The sequence below is a fragment of the Pyrus communis genome, chromosome 2, assembly GCF_963583255.1.
Source record: "Pyrus communis chromosome 2, drPyrComm1.1, whole genome shotgun sequence".
Classification (NCBI taxonomy): domain Eukaryota; kingdom Viridiplantae; phylum Streptophyta; class Magnoliopsida; order Rosales; family Rosaceae; genus Pyrus; species Pyrus communis.
In genome coordinates this window covers 33,411,101-33,436,073 of record NC_084804.1, presented here as the reverse complement: position 1 = coordinate 33,436,073, position 24,973 = coordinate 33,411,101, and the positions used below count along the sequence as shown (strand labels likewise).

General features: G+C 36.8%; 2 protein-coding genes and 2 pseudogenes across 2 annotated transcripts; all 4 read right to left on the bottom strand.

Annotated features, from left to right (window-relative positions):
- Positions 1-10,176: 10,176 nt before the first annotated feature.
- LOC137725088 (uncharacterized) lies at positions 10,177-11,499 on the bottom strand (annotated as a pseudogene).
- Positions 11,500-14,910: 3,411 nt separating this feature from the next.
- On the bottom strand, positions 14,911-17,025 carry LOC137725087 (uncharacterized). Its single transcript, XM_068463689.1, has 3 exons — positions 15,416-17,025; positions 15,053-15,256; positions 14,911-14,962 (listed from the first exon to the last, which is right to left on the bottom strand). Exons 1-3 carry the CDS (start codon positions 17,023-17,025, stop codon positions 14,911-14,913), a joined length of 1,866 nt encoding a protein of 621 aa, XP_068319790.1.
- Positions 17,026-19,370: 2,345 nt separating this feature from the next.
- Positions 19,371-21,527, bottom strand: LOC137725086 (citrate-binding protein-like; annotated as a pseudogene).
- A 984-nt stretch (positions 21,528-22,511) lies between these two features.
- On the bottom strand, positions 22,512-23,750 carry LOC137725085 (citrate-binding protein-like). The gene is made up of 2 exons (XM_068463688.1): positions 23,481-23,750; positions 22,512-22,898 (listed from the first exon to the last, which is right to left on the bottom strand). Exons 1-2 carry the CDS (start codon positions 23,748-23,750, stop codon positions 22,512-22,514), a joined length of 657 nt encoding a protein of 218 aa, XP_068319789.1.
- Between the last annotated feature and the right edge of the window lie 1,223 nt (positions 23,751-24,973).

The window sequence follows — 24,973 nt, the reverse complement described above, 5'->3', positions numbered from 1 at the left end:
TAATCGAGTGCCTTATTTACATGTAATCTATGCTTGTATAAATTAATAACGTATTCAAGAAAATGAAAATTTGACGAAATAAAATACAATATATAATATATGGTTCTAATTCTCATTGCATTGATGTTTTCTATGTTAATACTTTACACGACGTATTTTAGATGATAAGGTCTAAGTTGGATATCATACTAATGTGACGATAACTCACTAATATGATGTTATGAAATCTTAACATGGTATTAAAATAATTTACTGACATGGCCCAATTAAGGAAGAAGGGTGTCCATTGGACAAAACAATCATGGACAACTCTTTTCTATCCCTTTTAATCAATGGTTAGGTTGTGAAGTTGATTCAATACAATGATTACATTATCAAACATGTTATAATCATTAAATACTTTGATGAATGGGCATAGCAACTGTCACACCTTCTCGATCGGCCTTTCTCATGGATATAATGTCATCTATTATTGTTTGGCTGCATTTGTTGTACGTCTCTCTCAAGATAGACATCAAAATCATAGTGTTCTTTTATTATTGTTCAGTTCAAAATCAAATATTCTTTTAATTCCTTGTCTTCTGTTGTGTTTTGATTTAGGGGGAGAAATTAAAAGTAGACGACAAGTTCGTTATCAAATTAATATGAGACATTACTCTAATCCTTTTAGTATAAATAAAATCGCTGTATTAAAAGAATTGATTTTATCAAGGGGACGAGGATTAAATACTCTATAGCATTTGATAATCAACTCCCATGAGGTGTACATACCTCCTCTTTGAGAACTCTGAGTTTGAGCAATGACAGAAAAGGTTGTACACCAAAAAATTTAAAGTCTCCACGGAGAAATATGCTAAAGCACGAAAACACCATGAACGCATCATATTTCCAAGAGCTAAAGGAAAAGATTTAGAGGATATTCTATTGACCACATTGTTTCGCATACTTCTAATAACATAGATGATTTTCTCTCTCAGTGGCTTTAGTTTCGTGATCCAATAAAATACTGCATAAGGATTCTGTCAATGAATTTCTGTTTGTTAAAGGAAGCTGCTTTATTTTGGACACCAGAACGAGTTAACAGGTAATGAGCAGAGGTTTACTGAAATTCAATACAGGACTAATTGCAACTAGGAGGTTTACTGAAATGAATTCTGAGAAAGCATATTACCCTTTATAAAGTACTTCTTTTGGAGAAACTGGATGATTAAATTGGCACAAGACGATTTGTCGTATTTCAAGCTCTTGGTAAGTGATTCCTTAGCAGAGACTGATGAGCCTCCACTTGATCCTGCACCACCAAAATGTTCAGTTGTTTGCTTCATATTAAGGGCACTTTGCACGTCTGCCGATTTGGGGAGAGCACAATGAGGGTCGTCCATAGGCTCGTAAAGGGAAATGCTATTGTAGAGGGTGCTGAGGTCTTCTGCATCTTGTTCGTACACCATGCGCACCCCACACTTCTTCAACTTCAAACATTTGTTGGTTTCCGTTCCCGAACAAAAGGTCTTGAATGAAAACTCAAATCCATCGAAGTAACCTTTCCAATAATTATTAGGATCACGACGTTTATAAGTGTTGCTTTTCAAAGATTGAATTGTATATTCATTGTAAGTGTTACAAGAGAGTGAGAACACTCTTATAAAGAATCACAAGAGAAGCTACAAGGGAGGAGCAAACACAATCCCTAAGAACCTGCACTTGATCCGTGAAAAGCAAAAAAAATAAAATAAGGAAAGAAGCTCCTACAAGTAGAAAGTCCTAAGAGGTAAGGGACAAGACAAGGTAGAGTAGGGTTAAGACCATCACTTTAGCCCATGACTTAGCTAAAGTGAGGATGACAACCCATCCTTGAGATCCTTACAAAATACTTTGGGAAGTTAAATACCAACTCCATGAATTAAGGAGTTGACAACTTGTCACTAAGAAACCGAACTCAGCCATGCATGCAACCAGAAACCCTAAAGTCCATTAGACAACTTCCAATACTCCCCCTCAAGCTGGATCCAGAAGGTTGATGGATCCAAGCTTGGACATAAGTCGTTGAAACTGATGAGAAGGCAAGGGCTTTGTGAGAATGTCAGCCAATTGGTCGGAGCTTCTGGTGAAGTGTGTCTGAATTACTTGTGATTGCACCTGCTCACGAATGTAATGACAGTCAACTTCAATGTGCTTCGTTTGTTCGTGAAACACGGGATTGGAAGCTATGTGCATGGCAGCTTGGTTGTCACAGAATAGAGACATAGGAAGAGTTGCAGGAAACCCTAAATCACATAGAAGACCCTTGAGCCAGATTAATTCATATGCTGTTGAAGCCATTGCACGATACTTAGCTTCGGCACTGGATCTGGCGATGACAGTTTGCTTTTTACTTTTCCAGGTGATCAAGTTTCCACCAACAAAGGTGCAGTAACCACTAGTGGATTTGCGATCAATGGCATTGCCTGCCCAAGCGTCGCGCCACGCCTGTGAAAGAAGGTTTTGCGCGACGAAGAAGTTACATGCGTCACGCAAAGTGTCTTTGCATGACGTAGTAACATGCGTCACGCAAAGTGGGTTGGCGTGACCAAGGTGTGTGACACGCAAAGTGGGTTGGCGTGACGTAGGATGCGTCACGCAAAGTGGGTTGGCGTGACGTAGGATGCGTCACGCAAAGTGGGTTGGCGTCACTCAAAGACACTTTGTGTGACACATACCTACGTCACGCAAACCCACTTTGCGTGACCTATGGAACTTTTTCGTCGCGCAAACTTTTTATGTTTTAATTTTTTTTAAATTTTTTTGACAAAAATATTTTGGATTTTTTAATATTTTGGATTTAATTTTTAATAAATATTGTAATTATTCTAAACAATAAACAATAAACCAAGAAAAAATTTAATTATAAACCATATGAAAATGTGCATACAAGATGTCTAAACAAAAAAAGAAAAAACTACAACAAGTAGTCTTCTAGGTTTGAAAACTACTGGGTATCGGGTAGGTGAGGTGGCTGGGAGGTCGAAGGTGGAGTAAGATCAGGTGCTGGCAGCTGGATTTGGAGACCGGACACCGCTAAGGCCTGTACAATCATACTCATCTGCGCCCTCATCTGTTCGTTCTCAGCTTTCATTTGCTCGTTCTCCGCCTTTATATGCTCTCTCTGGGCCCTCATCTGCTCACTTTGGGCCTTTATCTGCTCGTCCTAGGCTGCAAGCTGACCTTTTAGGGTTGTCACTTCCTCCTTCAGGGCGTTGACCTCTCCTGTGGTCGATTTGGAAGAAGAGGCACCTGTCTCACGAACCCGCGCCTTCCCCATACCCCGAACAACCTTGCCATGACGACGACCGTACTTTTGATCCAGGACCTTAGTCATGATCTGAAAACCTACATCCTCGGGTAAAGTGACGTCCTTCATCGGGGTTTTCGAGGGAAGTTGCGATGTTGCTTCTTGAAGAACAATATCGCCCTTTTCCACCATAATAGCCTGTAATAATAAAGAAAAAACGTATAATGGTTAATAACAAAATATAAATAATATTTGAACGATTCATAAATATAAGAATAATAACAATTACATCTACTTACATGAAGCTGCTCAGCGATCTCATTGCCAGGTCGAACGTAAACGTCCTTGAACACGTCGATCTCTGGGAACTTAGAACCCTCCTAAAAAAAAAAAAACCATTAGGAAAATTTTATTAATCAATAATAAAAAATAAATTGTATAAAATTTCAAAATTAATATACTTTTACCTGATGTCGTGTCTAAAGCCTATACGAAAAGGGCTTCGAACCGGAATGGTGGAGAAGTGTCTTAGACTCCCGAGCTATCTTGCCAGCAACAGATTTCTTCTGTTAAACACACAATATACATGTTAGTGCGACTATTTGAAAGAAATTATTTTAAAAAGCTTAAAAAAATAACTAAAAATTTAATGAATTATTATTAAAATATTAAGTACATACCACAAATTTTGGGTCCGTAAAATGGTTGCAGAGCCATTCCCAATCCTCTGGCCGGTCCTCCAACTCGGATAGGCAACCCTCTAGGCGAGCAACCTCTGGATCATTAAATTTCTTAAAATGCGCATGAAGATCGCTCTTCCAATTTTTGTACCGATTTGCGAAGGTCTCGTCTAAGTAGGTGATGACCTCAGGGGATATGTCCTTAAAATCAAAATTGACCTACAAATAAAACAACAAAATAATAGTAAGAAATTTAATATATTAAGATAATATACTTTGGTTTATAATATTTGTAAACATAATTAAAAAAATGATAAAGGCCAAAAATTAATATACTAACCGACAACTTGTCTCGCACCAGTATCTTCGTCTCCTGAGGAATTTCTGCCCAAGTCTCCCACTGCATAGGACAACAATTCCGAATAACACAACCACAACTAGTAGCGACGATGCTATGTTGCTGAGAGGTAGCCGCTCCACGATGTCGCAAGTCATATGCAATCTTGATCAAGGAGGCAGACAGACGTACATTCTGTGCCGTCTTCAGCATTCGATTAGGCCCCTTGGTTTTTTTTTTAGCTATCCAAAAAAACTTAAATGGTGAAAATCCTAAGCTTAAATTTCTATAGAAAATTTTGCAAAACCTCCCCTAATAGTATATCATTTCCCAAAACCTTAAAAAAGTAAAATAACAGTAATTCACAACCCGCAACAAATTTTCACAATCATAAAAATAATAGTTTTAAAATGAAAAAAAAATACAACGTAGTGAGAATTAGGAAAAAAAAACTACCTGGCTGGGAGCCCTCATCCTCAACTCTGGATGATGAGGAAGTGTGAACAGAAGGCTCCAAATCGCAGCGGTGCCAGTGAGGCCGCCGTGCACTGAGCGACTGAACCGACACTGATGACGTCGATGATACAGGCACCTGGGATGCCGTAGCAGTAGCCTCAGTAAGGGGTGTAGGCTCCCCAATCAATGGAGCACTCACGGATGGAGCAGTAAATGCTGATAATGCGGGAGACGCATTGGTCACACTCCTACGACGAGTGATCAACTGCGACATCTATACACTTTTTGAAGAAAGCATTCAACTCAACATCATTTGAAAGACAAACTTATCAGTAAGAAATTTAACAAAAGAATAGAAAACAAAAGGCGAAAGCATAAATCTTTTCTTGCTATAAAGAAGGTAAAAGGCTTAAAAACATGCCACACAAAATGCTGAAAGAATACCTTTTCAGCTTTTATAATATTTGCTTAATGGAATATAGGATTTCAAGGTTCAACCACCAAGTTCTTGATGAGAAATACGTAACAAAAAGAAATTGTGCAAAGGTCTAATTAAACCAATGTCATAACAATGGAACGAAAAGTTTCACATGCCGAAACTGAAACACACACTACACTGCTACAACTTAGAAATTAAAATGCCAATTATCTAAAGTTAGTCAATTCTACTTCACATATCACACATCACAACTTAGTCAATTCTAAAGTTAGTCAATTATCTAAAGTTAGTCAATTCTAAAAACTTCACATATCACACATCACATATCACATATCACAACTTAGTCAACTTAGAAATTAAAATGCCAATTATCTAAAGTTAGTCAATTCTACTTCACATATCACAACTTAGAAATTAAAATGTCAATTATCTAAAGTTAGTCAATTCTACTTCACACATCACAATAACTCAATTTTTTCCGACTAATGACAAGTTCGCTTCTAAATGCAATTGGTTTTCTCAAATCATCTTAAACCCAAATGCTCAATGGCTATACAATCACAAATTATGATTCAAAATAATTGAAATTGTGCTAAATGGCTATACAATGGTTGTATAAGACAATAAGGTCTTAATCACATTGATCTAGTACAATCGAAAAGGCCTCCGTGCATGTTTTTCCAAATATACCCAGGTTACAGAAATACCTTGTTCAGCTGGTAATGAACTTTGATTCCCTGTAGTATCCTTTTGGAGATGTTCCACCATACCCAGGTCACCGATAAAATTCCTAGAGGGAACACACTCTTTCCAACCCCAAATGTAAACTTCACCAGTCTCTGTAGAATGTAGATTGACCAATAATCCCAATTAGTTCACATTCTGGTCCTGTAGAAATTCATTACAGATAAATTGTTTATGTATGAAAAAGACATGAAGCCCGTGTTTATTCATCCAGAAAGCACAGGAAAAACAAATTAAAAACACCAAATTTCCACTTTTAAATCTTCTTTTTTTCCTATGATGTCAAATAACAACAATGATTCAAATAACAATAATCATTACTAAAAAATTTGATTCATAATTCGATTCAAATAACAATAAACATTTGAGCACAAATTCAATTCAATAGGGCAGGGGACTGAACAGGGGTGTGCGGGTGGTGGTAAATGGGGACAAGTCATTCCCCCCTTAAATAAATTTGTTTTTCAATCACAAAACGAAACAACTCTGGGCCAGTGGTTCATATGCATTTCGGAAGTAGAATCTCGATGCAGTAAAATGTCTATAAACTATGCCTGATAGGCTGACAACCCACATTTAAGAAGCATTACAAATTTAACTCTCAGAAGGATCAATATATATCCTTTCCTTAAAATCTCCATTCAAGTGAAACCCTGCTTAATGTAAAGAAATTTTGGAAGACAAGCTCACCCTAATCCCTAAATAACAATGAACTGCAATTTCACCCTAATCCCTAATCCCTACAATGAACTGCAATTTCACCCATCCCTGCTTTCAACTCCTGCAACTCTGCCACTGCAGGAAGCACGGCTGCTAACGTCGTCGAATCAAAACCTATCCCACCCACAACTATATCTCCAAAAACCCGTATCGAATCAGCGTAATAACAATTCCTCACCAACCCAGATATCATCGTATTCCACAAAACAGTGTCCTTCTTGGGCAATCTATCAAACACCTTCTGTGCTAACTCAACCCGGGAAAGCTTGAAGTAAAAGTCAACAACAATCGACCCAACATACAAATTCAATCCTAACCCATCAACAATCGAGTGCGCGTGCAGCAAAATCACAAACCCTAATCGTAATGAAACCCTACAATGAACTGCAATTTCACCCTAATCCCTAAATAACAAAAACCCATCGCAAATCACAAACCCTTACCTTGATTTTGAGACTTGATTCCCGTCGGCTTCGAGATTCGTGTGGCTACCCGTCGTTTAGAACGAGAAGGAAGAGAGAAGTCTATGGGAAAGAGAGAGGGAAGACAAGTCTTGGTTAAAGATTTGGGGATCAAGGTTGCGAAGAGGAGAGATGAGCAAGAAGGAAGAGATAGAGGAGACGCAGGACTTGAGCGAGAGGAAAAGAGGAAAGTCTTTTCTTGCAATTTGATTTGCAATTTGAGCGAGAGGAAATTCTGCAATTTAAGCAAGAGGAAGAGGAAAAGAGGTCTGCAATTTGAGGAAAAGAGGTCTACGGAAAGAAAAACCGAGAGGAAAAGAGGATAGGATATATGGTTGCAAAACTTGGAAAAATTGAAAAAAAACGCCTATTTTTCGCTATGGACCGCCAAAATTATCAATTCGCGTGACGTAGGTATACAATTCGACGTCACGCAAAGTGGTTTTGCGCGATGATTAAAGCGTCGCGCAAGGTTTTTTTATTTTTTTTTAAAGTATTAAAAAAATTACCAAAAATGTGACTTTACTCCTTTCAAGTTCAATTTTTATTTCACATAAACCCCACAATAATATATTATTCTAAAAAAAACCCATAATAATTTTTTTTACATATATATCATTCAATTTCTTAAGTGTTATAAGTTCAAAATAAATAAATTAAAATCTACTTAGTAAATACATATACCATTGCACTTGATGGGAAACACATTGTACGAAACTAGTTTCAACGATCCAACCGTCAAACTTGTTTGTATATGCTTCGAGATCACATACGCCAAAAATAGGGGAAAAAAACATTTAGAGATCAAGTAACGCGACAAAACTTTTCGACGGTTATAAATGAAAAATAACGATTTAACGGTAGTTTTAACTCCGATTTTGATGATTTTTTACAGCTACACTCCTTGACCCTATATGAATACAATGAACTAATTCGATCATCAATTTAAAGTATTTACACAAGTGGATACCACAAAATCTTATGTTATACTTAATGAAAGTATTAATAAACTCTAAGTGTTAGTAAATCTACCATTTTGATGGGAAACACATTGTACGAAACTAGTTTCAACGATCCAACCGTCAAACTTGTTTGTATATACTTCAAGATCGCATACGCCAAAAATAGGGAAAAAAAAACATTTAGAGATCAAGTAACGCGACAAAACTTTTCGACGGTTATAAATGAAAAATAACGATTTAACGGTAGTTTTAACTCCGATTTTGATGATTTTTTACAGCTACACTCCTTGACCCTATATGAATACAATGAACTAATTCGATCGTCAATTTAAAGTATTTACACAAGTGGATACCACAAAATCTTATGTTATACTTAATGAAAGTATTAATAAACTCTAATTGTTAGTAAATCTACCATTTTGATGGACGTTTAGGTACGGATATTTCAGTACACTAATTTAGTGAAATATATTATGATATGGACGTTTACCAATATATTTCAGTACACTAGTTCACTACAATATATTTAGATATGGATATTTCAATACACTAATTTAGTGAAATATATTATGATATGGACGTTTAGGTACACTAATTAGAGGAAGTTAAAAAAAATTAATGAATTAAAATGTGTATAATAATAAATTTAAAATTTAATGCAATGACATTAAATAAGATATCTATAAAACAAAAATATAATATGAGTTTGAATTCAGTACACATTAAGAGACTAAAATCAATATACAATCTGACACCAGATTTTTATTAAATTTTAATCGTCTTAAAAGATTAAAGTTCAAAAATACAATTCTCGACTTGCCAATCTATTTGTTTACTAACACATGGAATTGAAAAAATTTAGCTTGTTAGTTACTAACACGTGGATCAGGAATTTTAACCAATTCGAAGGCTCGTTGTTTGCATATTCATTTGTTCTTTTCATTTTCATTTTCATTCCCAAATTCTAAATTTCTCTTGTTTCAAATAAGTAAACGTTGCAAAATATTATTCTTAAAGGTGCGAACGAGATAAACCATCCATAGATGTAGGTTTTAAAGTGTAAATAAGGTGTTGAAGGAATATTGAATGAGGTTGCATGAAAGCATGGCGAAAACATTGTCAAGATCCAAAATTCTGGATGAATTTCTAAACATCGGGCAACCGATATAGTTCCGACCAAAATTGGATACAAAATTTTTACTATGAATACATTTATAATAACCTAAACGTTGCACAAAATTTGCACCATAGAAACCGCCTTCATCTGTCTCCCTTAATGTCCGCGATGCAAGGCTGCCATACCTGCAATCAGTGAGCGAGCGAGTGAATTCCCGAAGCACCAACATTAGTAATCTATTACCTAAAAAACGTAACGGGAAAAAAAAAAATCAGAAATGCTGCTAATATTGCCAAAATATTACCTTGACCTTGAAGGCAAAAGTCATGAGAAGGTACTACGCAACCAAAACAACCAAACTCATCGCCTTCTCTTCTTGCCTTTGCCTTTGCCTAATTGCCCAGACTTCATAGCGTGTTCTTGTTGTTGTAGGAAAAGTCGTACCTTTCCATATTTCTCAGCTTTTTCTTCTTCCATCAGCGTCTTATCCCTCGCCTTCACCTCGTACAGGAAAAAATTATCCTTACTCAGTTCACGAATAGCCCCTTTAGCTTCTTGCTTCAAAATTTTCTTCATCTTTCTTCTCTCAGCTCGTTCCCGATCTGGATCATAGTCTCTGCCCTTAACAAAGCTGCATAACAAAATATCATTCAGCGGTGACTCCAGCAATACGTTCAAGCACTACCCAACATAATAACATTATGACAATTGGGTACGGGAGGTAAAGATAAATTACTTCTCCTCAAATTTCGGATTGAGCATTTTGATAGCCACTGGCTTTTGCTTCCGCATCTGAAGTGGTTGCCGCAGAATGTGATGTTTATCTGCTTTTGTCTTAATCAGTTCAGCAACATCTTTCAGTCTGTCTGTTAATACTTGTGGCATATTCTCCTGTTCTGCCACTTCAAGCAACAAGACTGAAATTGGCAAAAAAATTTCGGGAAAAGAACTGAATCCTTCGTAAATGATGACAAACTCACGTAGAGTTTCAATCACCGTAACCAGCACACTAGCCCTGAAAATTAAAAGTTCCAACTTTTAAAGTCGTAAGACCATATGCAAACTTTGCAGTATTGTTATTACACTAATTTAGTGCAACAAAATTCTGAACCTGTGCTTACCAATGCCAATGCGTTCACCAATCTGAAGATCCTCTCATAGAATTTCCCACTCTGCAACTTCCCCTAGTGCGGGATACCTCTCATAGTGACTATCACAACTAGTACACAGGCCACTATTGCATCTGTCCATTGGCTTACTCATTGATTCTTTATACTCGTTCAAAGCTTCGGAGTTCATTGGGGGATTATCAAGAACAGGATTACAAATCTGGGTTGTTTCACTAGTTCCACCAGACATGATTACAAATCCCTCCTCAACAGTATCTAAGAGAAGAGAAAACTTGTTTGTCTCTGATTCATTTCGTTGCTCAGCTAAATCCAAGGAAGATTGTTTCAGCAAGTTATCAAAATTGGCATAGCTCACTTCAGCAGCAGTTTGAGTGGACAGCTCATTGCCTGATAATAATTGGACCAAATAATTATGAATCCCATCATTTACAAGTTTCCCATCTGCATTCATTTGACCAAGCAACTTGTCTTCATGCAGATATTGAGGATTCATATCCGAAAATAAATCTGCAGGAGGTGATGCACCACTTTCCAACAAGACAGCATGTAGTTTTTGTGCAAACTCTGGGTTCTTTGCTGCACTGATGACATACTTTGATACATTTTTCACTTTCCTTTTCTGTGCAGATGTGGCTTTTTCAGTTGTACCCGATGAACTTTCAAATGATTTACGAAGTGATCTAAGGGGAGTCCCCATATCACTGCTAGAACTTTCCATTTGGTTTTCGTCAACAACGATTCTTCTATCATCTTTTGTTTGAATGCCTGCATATGATGCTTCTTCTGACCGTGAGCTGCCAGCTCTAGAAACTATGTCAAGATCAGAAGGAACTGCTAACATTCCACTGCCCTCAGCTTGAGCCAAACACACATCTTTGGGCATTTCGGTGGCATCTTGAAAGCTCCTTATGGCAAAGAAAGAATTCGGGAGCTGACTAGTAGGCACCTCAGCAGGAATTAGTGTTCCAGGTGCACCCATCAAATCAATAATATACTCACTGCACCGAGTAACAAACCCATTAATCATCATAAATCCAGGACATCTTACGGCCTGCACTAATTCACCCTAGCAAGATGAAAAATGTGCATGGGATTGTAGGAGCAAAGCAGCAAACAAGAGCATGCACCTCTAATTCTAACATCCATTACTTAAACATGATAGTAAATTCAAATCCAACAGCTTAAAAGTAGAGGTACATCCAAAATGAAAAGAACTGCAGAGATATCGCAATGACATATGAATTTATCTTTTCAACGGGGACCAAAAAAAAAAAAAAACATAATTACTCTTAATCCAAGACTCCAAGAAACTTCATTAAGCAACATGTCTTGTAGAAATAACATCAGTTGTTTCAAGAGCTGTTCAAAAAGCAGAGAAAAATTGTTGTATGTTGAACTATATTTGTCATACTATAATTGGGTTCCTGTGTCTTAAGGGAACAACCAAGCACCTACAGTTTGTGGACAAACACATTGGGCATTGGGCAGCCCCAGAAAAACCATTAAGACACAAGGACACTGCTAACACGTGTTTGAACATGATTTTCATGTTTGATTCACATGCCAAGCAAGTCACATAAAAAAACAACCTAGATACTAGTAAATAGGTCTGGGCCTCTTGGTGTTAATAAATTTTGAACGATAAAAAAGTATTGCCTGCCTGTTCATTCAACGCTGATTATGGAAATGGTTCAATAAATAGACATCTAACTACCTGTTATCACAAAGCACGAAGCCAAGACAACTTGAGTTTGTAAGAGAACATAAAATTCTCAGATGAATAAGCAGAAATGAAAGAATATAACTGAACCATCAAGGGAACCTACAATCAGAACATGTCGTAATCCAAGACTTGGATTCCAATCCTTTTTCAAGGTGTTGACACAAATCTCACCGTTGTTTGGATGGAAAATCTTCGTCAGGAAGTAGCCTACAACAATTATTTTCCATAAATTATAATCCAAATAGGGACTAAAAGAGTTCTACCATATATAGGCCTTTCATCAACAAAAACATCTTCAGTTGTCTACGATCACGCATTCCAAACAGAACGAGGGAACAGAAATATAACATGTCCACTTAAATGATAGTGTTATCAATTACATCATTTATGATCATAACAAACAAACCTTTAGGAGGAGTGTGGAAAGTCCCTGGACAATAACAACTTCATGCGGAAAACACCATTCTCATAAGGAGTGCCAGCTACAAGGCCAAGATCGTAGGTCAGTAAATATCTCAAAAATATTCAAACGATAGGAGCGAAAGACTAAATTACAGCTTATGCCAAAAAATAAACATGCCTGGCCCTTCAATATCAGCATATATGATTGAAAATCATCATCGTTAATCCTAACTTGAATGCCTTCAGTTCCAAGAAGCACAAAAGCTAGATCAGAACGAATCAACTGATGTGACACAAAAGGAAGACAGAAGAAAAGTGCCAATGACGAAAAACATTGAATATGCCCAGTTCAATTGCACTATGGTTGGATTTTGAATCGCTCCCACATTGAAGCGCATGCATTGCCACATCCCTCAACACAATATTGTACCTTTCACGATAATACTATACAACTGAATTTCTACTTTGATCTTCTAGAGTGAACCTAAAACGCAAACATGGATGATAAGTTATGAACATTATGTTGCCATGGAACACCGTCATAACCCAATTTCATTTTGTTTTCATTTTTACTCTTTATGATGTATGATATTGCAAATTCAATCAAAATAGTTAAACGAAAGTAGATAATGAGCGTGAAAATTCCTGTTCTACATTTCAAGCGAATCAAGTGCCATAACAACGTATATACATATAAACAAGATATAAGCATAAACGTAACGTAAAGATTATAAGACTTACATCAGCTTGCCAGGGGTTCCACCGAGACCCTTGTGATTGTATAAGACCTATCCTCAGGATGAGAAAGTGCTACCTTCACCCCCTTTAAGGCCTTTTTAACCTGTAAGTAACCGAATGCCAATTAGTTTCCAGGACAAATATCTTTAAAAGTAACCATTTGTGAACAAACATAAGTAAATACATAGAACTCTGAATAATTTAGCCTATGTGGACATATACACCTGATCCAAATGAAGTGAATCCAAAATGAACAGGTCAATTCATAATAAAAGCAAATGATTACATGCTAAAACAAAATGCAGCTTCAAAACCGAATAAGCATGAATACTAGCATTGTATTTTATTTATATAGCTTAACTTTTAGATAAGTTGCCTATCAAAACTGCATGAAACAAATCGAAGTAAAAATGGAGAATACCTTCAAACGATCACGATCAGATTCTTCCCGTGCCTTTTTTTAGTTTGACTTTGCCTCTCCTCAATCTCCTGGTTTTTCCTTTACAAGTTTATATTAATCCTCATCTGAACTACAATAATAACTCTCGTTATCCTCACTACTATCATTTTCGGATTTCCATTCATCCTCATCTTCATTTGCCTCTTCCGGTGCATTGTATCGTGGCAGATCACCAAGGTCAATTGAAATTGACTCTATTGGTATTTCGAATTCGGGAACTCCAGCTACTTCAAACGGTTCTTGGACAACATTAGTATCTCGGAGTGTTTCTTCACCAATTTTTATCAAAGATGATAACTGTTGGTCAACGATGTTGTCGTCGTTGTCATCTTGATTTAGTTCCGGAATATCATATAGCCCTCTTCGATCAATCTTCTGAACAACTTTCCAACCATTGCCGGCTTTAGGGTCGTCTAGAAAGAATATTTGTTTCGCCATAGTTGCCAAAATGTATGGGTCTTCATCGTACCAACGTTTGGTAGTGTTTACTGATAGTAAACCATGGTCTCGCTTAATACTCGTTCGGTTATGTGGGTTTGTATCAAACCAAAGACACTTAAACAGTATCACTTGACACCTGTCTTTGTAAAGTAATTGTACTACACTAGTTAATTTACCATAAAAATCAATGTCTTCACTGTCGCCCGCACCCGGGACGTGGACACCACTATTTTGAGTATACGACTTGTCATCACGTGTTGCCCCCAAGAACTTGATCCCGTTGACATGACAACCTGAGAACAATTCAACGTGAAGCGGTCCTCTTGCCAAGTTATATAATTCTTCTTGTAAGAGGGTGAATTCAATTCCTTCAATTTGTTCATCTAATATAACATATACAAAAAGTTAACTTGTTAGTGTAACCAACTTTGAAGACGGGCATGAACAAGTTGGAAAATATGCTGAATTCAAAACACATACAACTTACATGTTCGTGAAACCACGAAGGAAACAATTCACGGTGCTTCTTGGCATATAAATGTGAAGGATGTTCCCGCTTCATCAACCGTTCATGCTCTTCAAGGTATGGCAAAACCTCATCACAATTGTTGAGTATGAACCAATGCGCTACCTCCATGTCTTTTTTGGTAAACGATTCGCCTTTTACAGGCTCGCCGAATGGTCGCGCAATTTGGGCAAAAACATATAGTTTCTCTTTTCTGACACCACCGTCATTATTGCGTTGAGGACGATTGAAAGCTGTCTCAACATCTTGAAGATACATTGCACAAAAAGTAAGTGACTCATATGCGACCCATGCCTCCACAAGTGATCATTCGGGCTTTGCCCTATTTCGGACACACTTTTTCAACTCACCAAGATATCTACACAAATAAAAGGTATGCTACAAATTATTCAAAGCGTTCGTTGATCATTAATATGTTATATATATATATATACGCTTAATTAAGTACCTTTCTATTGGATACATCCATCGGCAATTGACTGGTCCAGCAAGCAATGCCTCATCTGGCAAATGAATCATCACGTGAATCATACTTGTAAAGAAAGCTGGAGGAAATATCTGTTCGAACTTGCATAAGACGTTCACAATGTCGTCCTGCAATTGTTTAACATCCGACTTCCGCAAACACCTTGCAGTCAATTGTGAAAAAAATCTAGACAACAACACGATTGGTTTCACCACATCAAGGGGCAATAAGTGTCGAATACCAACCGGTAGAAGGCGTTGGAGTATCACATGACAATCATGACTCTTCATGTTTGAAAATTTACACCCTCTCACGTTCACGCAACGCGAGATATTGGAAGCATACCCATCTGGAAACTTTACAGAAGAAATAAAGTTGAAAAACTCTTTCTTCCCATTCGGATTAACTGTAAAAAAAGGACGGTCTTTCTTCAATGTACCACCAACTTTCTTCATCCACAAGGATGGCCTAATGCCCATTCGTTCCAAATCAAGGCGAGCTTCGACCATGTCTTTCGTTTTTCCTTCAATGTCTAGAATTATCCCGACCAAAGTATCAAACACATTTTTCTCAATATGCATAACATCGAGGTTGTGTCTTAATTTTAACTTTGACCAGTATGGGAGCTCAAATAACATACTCTTGTGTGTCCAGTTCAGATGTGTAGTTGGTCTGGGCTTACTGACCCCTTTGCCAAAATGACCAAATTCCAAACGGTTTAATTGATCCAAAATCTCATCAACAGACCATTCTCTTGGTCTTGGTCGAGTCTCTTTTGTGTCGTGGAAGGCTTTATCATTTTGACGCCACTCGTTGTCCCAAGGGAGCCATCTATGATGACCAAGATAACAAACTTTTCTCGCATGCCAAGATGATGTTACGTTCTCCTTGCATATTGGACATGCCAAATAACCCTTAGTCATCCAGCCAGAAACCATTGCATATGCGGGAAAATCATTTAATGTCCACATCACTGCTGCTCTCATGGTGAAAATTTGCCCAGTATACTTATTATATGTACGAACACCGTTTTCCCATAAATCTTTTAGCTCATCTACCAACGGCCGCAAATAAACATCAATGGACTTTCCTGGATCTTCAGTAATTAATAGAGTCAACATCATGTATTCTTTTTTCATGCACTTCCAAGGCGGCAGATTATAAGGAAACACGACGACCGGCCAAGTGCTGTGGATTTGGTTTAGAACCCCAAACGGATTAAATCCGTCGGTGGCAAGTCTCAATCTGACGTTTCGCGAGTCAGCTGCAAAATCAGGGTACATTCGATCGAATTCTTTCCATGCTTCTCCATCTGCAGGATGCCTCATAACATCGTCATTTACTCGTCCTTCTTTATGCCATCTCATATCGGTAGCGGTGTGCATCGACATGTACAATCGTTGCAACCTTGGCTTCAATGGAAGATAACGCATTACTTTTTGTGGAATCTTGGTCTTTCTATTTTGTGATGTCATTTTAAACCTTGGCTCATTGCATACAGGGCATTTATCCAACTGTGTGTTCTCCTTATAGAACAATATACAATTATTTACACATGCATGAATTTTTTCATACCCCAATCCAAGACCCTTCAACACTTTTTGGGCACTTTTATGATCTTCAGGTAAACAATTGTCCTTTGGAAGCATCCTCTTGATAACTCCTAAAAAGTAATCGAAACACTTGTTTGACAAACGAAACTTGATCTTGCCATGCATCAACTCCACAATTGCTGTGAGCATCGAAAAGTTTTCACACCCCGGATATAATTCTTGCTTGGCATTTTTCAATAGTTTTTCATAGTTTTTGAATGCCTCACTATCCATGGTTGGACGACCGTCATCTCCCCCTTCCTGATTGGTGTTGGTTGTAGCATATGGATAAACATCATTTAGAATATCCATAACTTGTTCATTAGGATCCACATTACATTCAACAGTCTCCACTCGTGTCATGTATGAAGACGAAGCTTGGTCTAATCGTTCTCCATGATGATACGAAGTAGTATAGGTCTCCATCATCCCATTTCTTACTAAATGAAATCGAAGATTTTCGAATGTTTCCCTCATTGAGTTGTTACACTTCCTACAGGGACATCGAATATGAGTTGAACCTCGGTTGTGTCTAGTTGCGAATTCAATGAAATCATTTATTCCATCCAAGTACTTGATAGCACATCTATTATGATTCTGTATCCACTGTTTGTCCATTTTGCCTGCAATCCCAATAAAAGTACAACAACTTCAACTATTGTCTTCTCACCTTATTCCTCCGGTAAGGGCCTATCCCATTCAAAAATACACAGTTATGTGCCATAATTTACGATTCCAATGGATTAAATTTCGACATGGGCAAATTTCGACAGCATCTCCTTACAATTCTTCAAGTGTACGCAGTAGATACATAATATCCACTGTGTACTCGAAGAACATTAGGAAATGTTACCGAAATTTCCACTATCGAAACCTAATCTATGAACCGCAAACTACAACACATAACTATGCATTCCCAAACTGTCCAAAAAATGGGACAATTCAATAATTAATTGGACCACAAGCATGCTTTTGCATCCATGCACAAAATCCAACTAACTCTCAAACGGGAAACTAAGCTTTTCTTGAAAAAAAAAGTGTACGAAGTTAAGTTGTATTAACTTCGTACAACACAAAACAATTTTGTAATTGATGTACAAAAATATGTGCATACAAATAAATTAAATCACAATAATTAGTGAAACTAAATAAAATAGATACAAAATATTAATCCTTGTAAACTATAATGTTGATGGCCTTAGTTTTTATTTGTTTATACTAATTATATCATCGAATATACATATTCTAGTTAGTTACACTCGAGTAATTTTGGTGGTGAGATAAATGTACTGTTAGAATATGAACACAAGTGTAAGCGTATTTTGGCTACATATTGGTTTTAAAAAATCTTATTGAAAGATGTTTTGGTTGTCTTCAAGTTTACAAAGGATTGAGACTAAAAATGAATCCTAAATTACTTACTTGTATTAAAATTGGAAGATGATATTGAGTTTCTACAAGGATTTAATAAGAGAATCATAGCCATTGTTTATCTACATAAGTATGGCATATGCTCACAAAAATCAACCCGCTCATTATTGAACTAAAACCTATTGTCTTAGCATTGAGAATTTAATAGTGATGATAAGATTAGCTTTGAAGATCATGGCTTTTGTAGGTTTTCTATATAATTCTTAGTTGCAACACATTGCATTTACCCTCAATTCAACCGTATAGCACAAATTAAGGAAATTTCAAGGGGAAACCAACATTTCTTACAATTTCTTCTATGTAAATATATAAGTTAACCTCGATAAAGTATTCAAATGAAGTCCAAACAAGTCTTCAACAATATATCTACAATCTCACTCCTTTTAATAGGTAAAATTAATAAAGATTACTTCAAAATTCAATCTCACAAAACTCCACCATTACCAAAAAAGGGCATAGCAAGTAAGCAAAGGTACATATACAAAAATCCCATATGCAATATGAAAAAAATACCTTCAAATTCGTTCTTCAATGATAATTGTATACAAAAATCCTGTACAAAACAAGTTTAGTAGTTTTAGTTTGAATTCTCAATTCAAAGTTGCATATACAAAATCAAATTGCTTACCGGATACAAATAGATTAAGGAACGGAGAGAATTGGAGAACGTTTAGAACAGAGATGGGGGAGGGAGGTAGCTGCTGCAACTAGTTTGCAGTTTTCTACCACCCAAACTGATTAAGTAAAGGAAAAAAAAGTCGTTGACTTTGCGTGACGTATGTGGCGTCACGCAAAACAGCTTTGCGCTTTTGCGTGACGCCACATACGTCACACAAAGATGTTTTGCGCGACGTAAGTGCACGTGCGTCGCGCAAAGCTGTTTTGCGCGACTCACGTAGCCCTACGTCACGCAAAGTCAACAGAAAAGCGGTAAAACTTACTTCCTTTAGCGCCAAAATCTTGCAGGACGCACAAAACGTCGCGCAAATGGCCTTTGCGCGACTGCACTTTGCGCGACAAAGATTGGCGTCGCGCAATACCGTTTTGCTCCACGTAAGGGTACTTACGTCGCACAAAACAGTATTGCGCAACGCCAATCTTCGTCGCGCAAAGTGCAGTCGCGCAAAGGCCATTTGCGCGACGTTTTGTGTTTAACATCACGCAAACATACTTTGCGCGACGCATTTAGCTGCGTCGCGCAAGTTTTCGTCGCGCAAACATGTTTTTGTACTAGTGGTATATATCTATGTATGTACTTCTGTGCGGTTCTTGAGATCTTTCCCAATTCTATTTCTTGACTTTTTATATATTCATCACAGAAAGAATAATAATACAACATATTTACGGGTTTTGAATCCTGTAAGAAATTGAACAATGTGTTTGAAGGTACAGAGAAATGCAAACTGATGTTTGCTTGTCTTTGAACTCTGCTCAGATTGTATAAATAATTGGAGCACTGTAATAGTGAGACATTCTTGAAACTGCTTGTAGGAGTCAAACAATTTTATCGAACCTTGAGATAGTTAGCAACTTTGGTTGCCAGAGAATTTCAGCATTTTGTCCATCTTGCATATGCAGGTTGAGTAATAGGATTTAATGATTGTATGGATTATGAAAGTGCTACTGAATCCTGTATGATTTGCACTGGTACAGTCTTACTATAACTGAAGTAGAAGGGGGCGCAAGAGTTATACGAGTTCTCAAGTAAAACCGTAGCGTTGTACTCCATATATAGACCGGTAGATAGACTGTAACGACACACTTAGCTACTTAATACAAATATTCTACTAATTTCCGTCATTTTTTGTAAAGTTGATCTCTTTCCACCTTGATTCCATGTAGTTACTCGAATTCTCTGGTGTGGCATACACTCCACAAGGGAAATACAGGTCCCCTGGTCCTTGGCCTTTCACCTCAAACGTCTTGACACCATCAATGAAAACTATTATCTTTCCTTTGTCAACGTTGTGGATTATGTTTACTTGAAAACACTTGTCGTAGAGATCAGTAGCTACGAGGTTGTATTTGTAGTATTTGATATCTCCGTCATACATCCTTAGCTGTAGAGATGTAGCTCCCTCAGCTGCACCGTGGATCTGCACAATTGTAACCCCAGAAGTATCACTTGGCACATATATGTTCTTCAAATTGCCAAATTCCAGAAGAATGGTCATGCCCCTGCAACAAAACCCCCAAGTTCGGCAACTAGTTAGAATATTAGTGACATAGCATTGTGAAAAAATGGTAGGAAGAGGGAGAGAGATATATATACCGATATGCGCAGCTCTGAGCTCGGTTGTCAGTTTTGAAAGGCTTGTCATGATTGTATATCCAAAAACCTCGAACCCCATCCTTGTACCTGTAACGGTCATCGAGGGGTTCGTTATATGGTGTTTGTAAGACAAAGTTGTCTTCCGTCCATGGCACAAGGGTGAATCCATTGGTAGGATCAGCAGCACAAACACTGACACAACCATTTATTTTAATAGAAGGAAAAAAAAAAAAAAATTCAATAACCCTTTTAGGCATTGATCAGTCGCAAGTAGGGGTGAAACGTGGGTTGGACCAATCCGAATTTGTCCATGTCCAACCCGACTTTAAACCTGAACAAGTGCGGTTTTCTTAGTTATAAACCACCCGAACCCAACCCAATTTTAGCCCGTTCATTGATTGGGTTGAGTTGGGTTGATCATTTGCTCATCCATCCCCAACCCGACTAACCAATCCCAATCTAACCAGATTATAACCCATATCAATCAATGCTCATACTATATCCAAGTGAGCCAAGTCCAAAAATCAACGCGCTTTCTAATATTTTTTTAATAAATTACCCTTTATAATTACGTAAGTTTTTAGGGAATAAGGTGCTATGATTAGTCAGCCCATATTTGTAGTTTCTAAATCGTAAAGCTTTATAATAGATGGATTTATGAAATTAAAGTTAGCTAGCTTGGATGCTACTTAGCTTAATTTTTGTAGGAATTCTTGGAAACTAAGTTGTTACAAGATTAAACTTGAAAACGCTAGGCAACCCGAACTCAACCCAAGTAAACCCTAACCCAATTAAATCCGAGCCCAAATGAACCCAATGAAACCTAACCCGAACCCGAGCCCGAATTGTAAAAGTTGAGTTAAGATTAAGTTGACCTTCTAACTTGCCCAAGTTGCACCCCTAGTCACAAGCGATCTATTATTCATAAAGAAAAAAAGGCATATTTGTTGATTTGCCCTCCGAATGTATATGGAACTGCCAATTTTCCTTATGAACTTTAATTTTAGCCGATTATCCTTTTGAACTTTTATAATTAGCCAATTTTCTCTTGAGCTTTAATTTTAAGGAGTTTTAACGAAACACTCCCGATATTGTTCACTTTTAACGAAAAACCACATTTTAACCTTTCCTTGGTACTATTCACTATACCTATATCTGTCATTTTTCATTAAAACTAAAGTTTTTCTTTTTTACGTTTCGTTAGTTTTCCTTTAATTTTAACCGATTACCCCTTAAACTTTTATAAATAGCCAATTCCTTCCTAGCATTAGATTTTAAAAATTTTCATTCAATTTTCCATCAATCTTGATCACGGGAACAACACATGTCAATTGTATAAGAGCTAAAAAAATGGAATTTTTTAAAATATAACGCCAAGGAAAAAATTGGCTATTTATAAAAGTTCAAGACGGTAACGGCTAAAAGTAAAGTTCAGGGGGGAAATGGCTAATTATACAATTTCAGGGGGCTAATCGGCTAAAATTAAAATTAGGGGGAAAATTGGAAATTATGTACAAGTTCAGAGGGTAAATCAACAAATACCTCAAGAAAAAATAAATAAAATTATTGATATATGATATCAGTATGTAAAAAGTTATCATATTTGGAACGAGCTGTTAGTAGCTAATGTGAAGGGAAATGCTAAGGAGATTATATTTTTAATTTGACCATATTTTGTAGACCACATTATACTGCAGTTAATGGCTGGATTCTTTCTTTAATGATTTAAAGAGTGAGTCCAACCATCAACTGCCATATCATATAATTTACAAAACAAAGGGACTATTTAATACCGTCCATTAAACGTTAGTTTAAATGCCGTTATTCTTTGTAGTGGAAAAAGCCTGTTTGGGATTGAATTGGGAATTAGAAGTGTTTTTTCACAACTAAAATACTTACGACTGTGAGAAGGCATTTGGATTTTCAATGAAAATTTTGACATTTATACTGAAAACGCTTATGAGCAGAAATTCATTCTACAAAAGCAGTCCCACTACACGAATCCTAAGTTCCATGGTCTAAATATTATATATACTTTGAAGCTGCCGAAGCTTGCGTTACATTGGCATGGAAACATCTCAAGGCAGTTGGTTGTAGATCGAACACAAACATACATAAAATTTGTGCATTGCAGAATATATAATCATCAGCACTTTTTATATATTTTGAGGTCTTTCCAACGTGATTCCATGTAGTAGCTTATGTTAGCCGGTGCAGCATAAACTCCACATTTGAAGTACAAGTCTCCTGGCCCTTTATCCTTCACCTGAAATTTCTGGACTCCGTCGATGAAAACAGTCACCGTGCCTCCGTCAACGTCGTGAATTATGTTAAGTCTGAACCACTTATCGTAAAGATTTGTAGCCACTAAATCTCGACTATAATACCTCATGTCGCCGTTATAGATTCTTAGGATTATTGTGGTAGCACCATGAGCTGCTCCATGTATCTGTGCTACCGTAGCACCGGAGGTTCCATTTGGCACAAATCCATACCCTTCAAATTGCCATATTCCAGATGAATAGTCAAGACCCTACATAAAACTTAGTTAGGTCTTAGCTGTTGATTGTATATGAATCTCGACCACCAGTTCTAGAAGCGTTCTACACAAGACGTATACCATACATAGCAAAAAAGCACACACAAATTCGTATACGCATATTTAAGGAAGCGTTTTTTCTTGCTAGACTTATGTTGGCAGACTATGTTTGGTATAAGTCAACATGAGCAATAATTCATACTCACTGCTAACAACGTAAATCCACTTGTCTTGATGAAAATCAACGTGATCAATGTCCCATATTTATATATATATATATATATATATATATTTTTTTTTTTTTTTTTTTAAAAAGAAGAAATTTCTTGCCCACTGTATTTTAAGTACTGTTCTCTCTAGTCGATCAGTTAACAATTTATGAATATTTGGGGTATGTATATAGGTTAGTAGCCTCATATCAAACCGTTTGACAATATAAGAATTTATCGGTAAAGTTGACTCTGAACAACACATTTAGTCAAAAATCGACTTAATTAATTCACCACATATGAACATAAACATATATCAGTACATATATGTTATGAAGAGAGAGTAGCGCAGGTAGGGAGATGTTACCCGTATACGAACTTCAGTACGTGGCTGGGTTTGGCTACTAGGGTTATGGGGCTTGTCATCAGCATAGACCCACAAACGCCTTACTCCATTGACACTACTATAGCGCTTCTCCAGTGGTACGTCATACGGTTTCTGTAATTCGAAATTATATTCCGTCAACGGAACATCGATGAAGCCATCAGTGGGATCAGCACCACATAACTGAATAATGTCTTTCAGTGAGCCCAGAAAAACCAAGGAGAGAAGCATATAGCAGTAGCTACCTCTCATAGTTGATGGTGGGAGCTTATATCTCTGACTATATGTACATATATTTATAGGACATTAGAACATCGGTCACATTACATAATTTTTATTCTTAATTTTACCATTTTGTAATTTGTCATTTACTAATGAAATGTTTGCGTATTGGAAGATAATTATTGACATGATTCCCGATAACTTATATTATAACACATACTGTCATGTGATCCTAGGTACATAGAAGCAGCTATCCCAAATACAAAGAATAATAATGAAGCGACTTTGAACTGCCTTTAGTATTACCATATTAAACTAATTAATTAAAGTCCTTAGACAAAGTTATTATATCGGCGAGTGTAGTTAGCATAATATTGTTAAATTCAAGCTAATTAATAATGTAAATACCCACAAGATGACAAGGCATGTGAAGGCACCCAAGGATGGTTTCTTGGAACATAATGACAAAGGTAGTTATAAAATAAAATTAGCCCTTTAGCCTGCAGGGTAGTTAGCATAGTATAGTGCAGGATGACAGAGTAAAAGACCAAAAATACTCAAAATTTAATTGTCTAAATGCAATAAAATTAGTGTATGTGCAGACTTCTTCTACATGGAGGGAATCGTGTTCGTTGTTATACAATACAATTAGCATACTAATGAACATTATTCTCTACGAAAGTTAATAGTCTATGTGCAGGAAGACTAATCCATCCAATCTTTCGTCTTCTTCATGACATTCAATGCAAGGAGATTATCAGACGAAAAATGCTATTCTAATCGTTCTTTATACCATCATTTGTCGTATCTTTTTAATAGAAATTGGGACACAGATGTGTTTGCGGGCCTTACTTTTATTGGAGAGATTGTACAGTTGATAGTACAAATAGATGGCAAGAGAGAGTGCCTGTATGCAATCATGCTCTCCTAAGATCCTCATGTTCAAGACCCATGAGAATTAAATGTATATTAGCCACAAGATTATATTAGTTCATATCCAAAAGCTTAAAATATTTGACAACTTAATAAACCAAAACCAACATAAAACCCATGAACCATTAGAAAATTCATTTTCTTGTTATGGTTTATTAAGTTGTCCAATATTTTAAAGACAAATATAATCTTGTGGCTAGTACGCATTTGGTCCTCAGAAAGCCTCAAAATGAAGACATTAGGAGAGCAGAACTCATTGTGGATGACATTTGCACAAAGTTATTTTGTGAAAGGATATATAGAAGAGAACAAGAGAAAGC

Coding starts and splice junctions, on each gene's coding strand:
- LOC137725087 (XM_068463689.1), bottom strand. CDS start 17,025: ATGACACGAGTGGAGACTGTTGAATGTAATGTGGATCCTAATGAACAA. Junction 15,257..15,415: donor TCTGTAAAGTTTCCAGATGG/GTATGCTTCCAA, acceptor GTTGTTGTCTAG/ATTTTTTTCACAATTGACTG. Junction 14,963..15,052: donor TGGATGTATCCAATAGAAAG/GTACTTAATTAA, acceptor TTATTTGTGTAG/ATATCTTGGTGAGTTGAAAA.
- LOC137725085 (XM_068463688.1), bottom strand. CDS start 23,750: ATGAGAGGTAGCTACTGCTATATGCTTCTCTCCTTGGTTTTTCTGGGC. Junction 22,899..23,480: donor GTACTGAAGTTCGTATACGG/GTAACATCTCCC, acceptor AGTTTTATGTAG/GGTCTTGACTATTCATCTGG.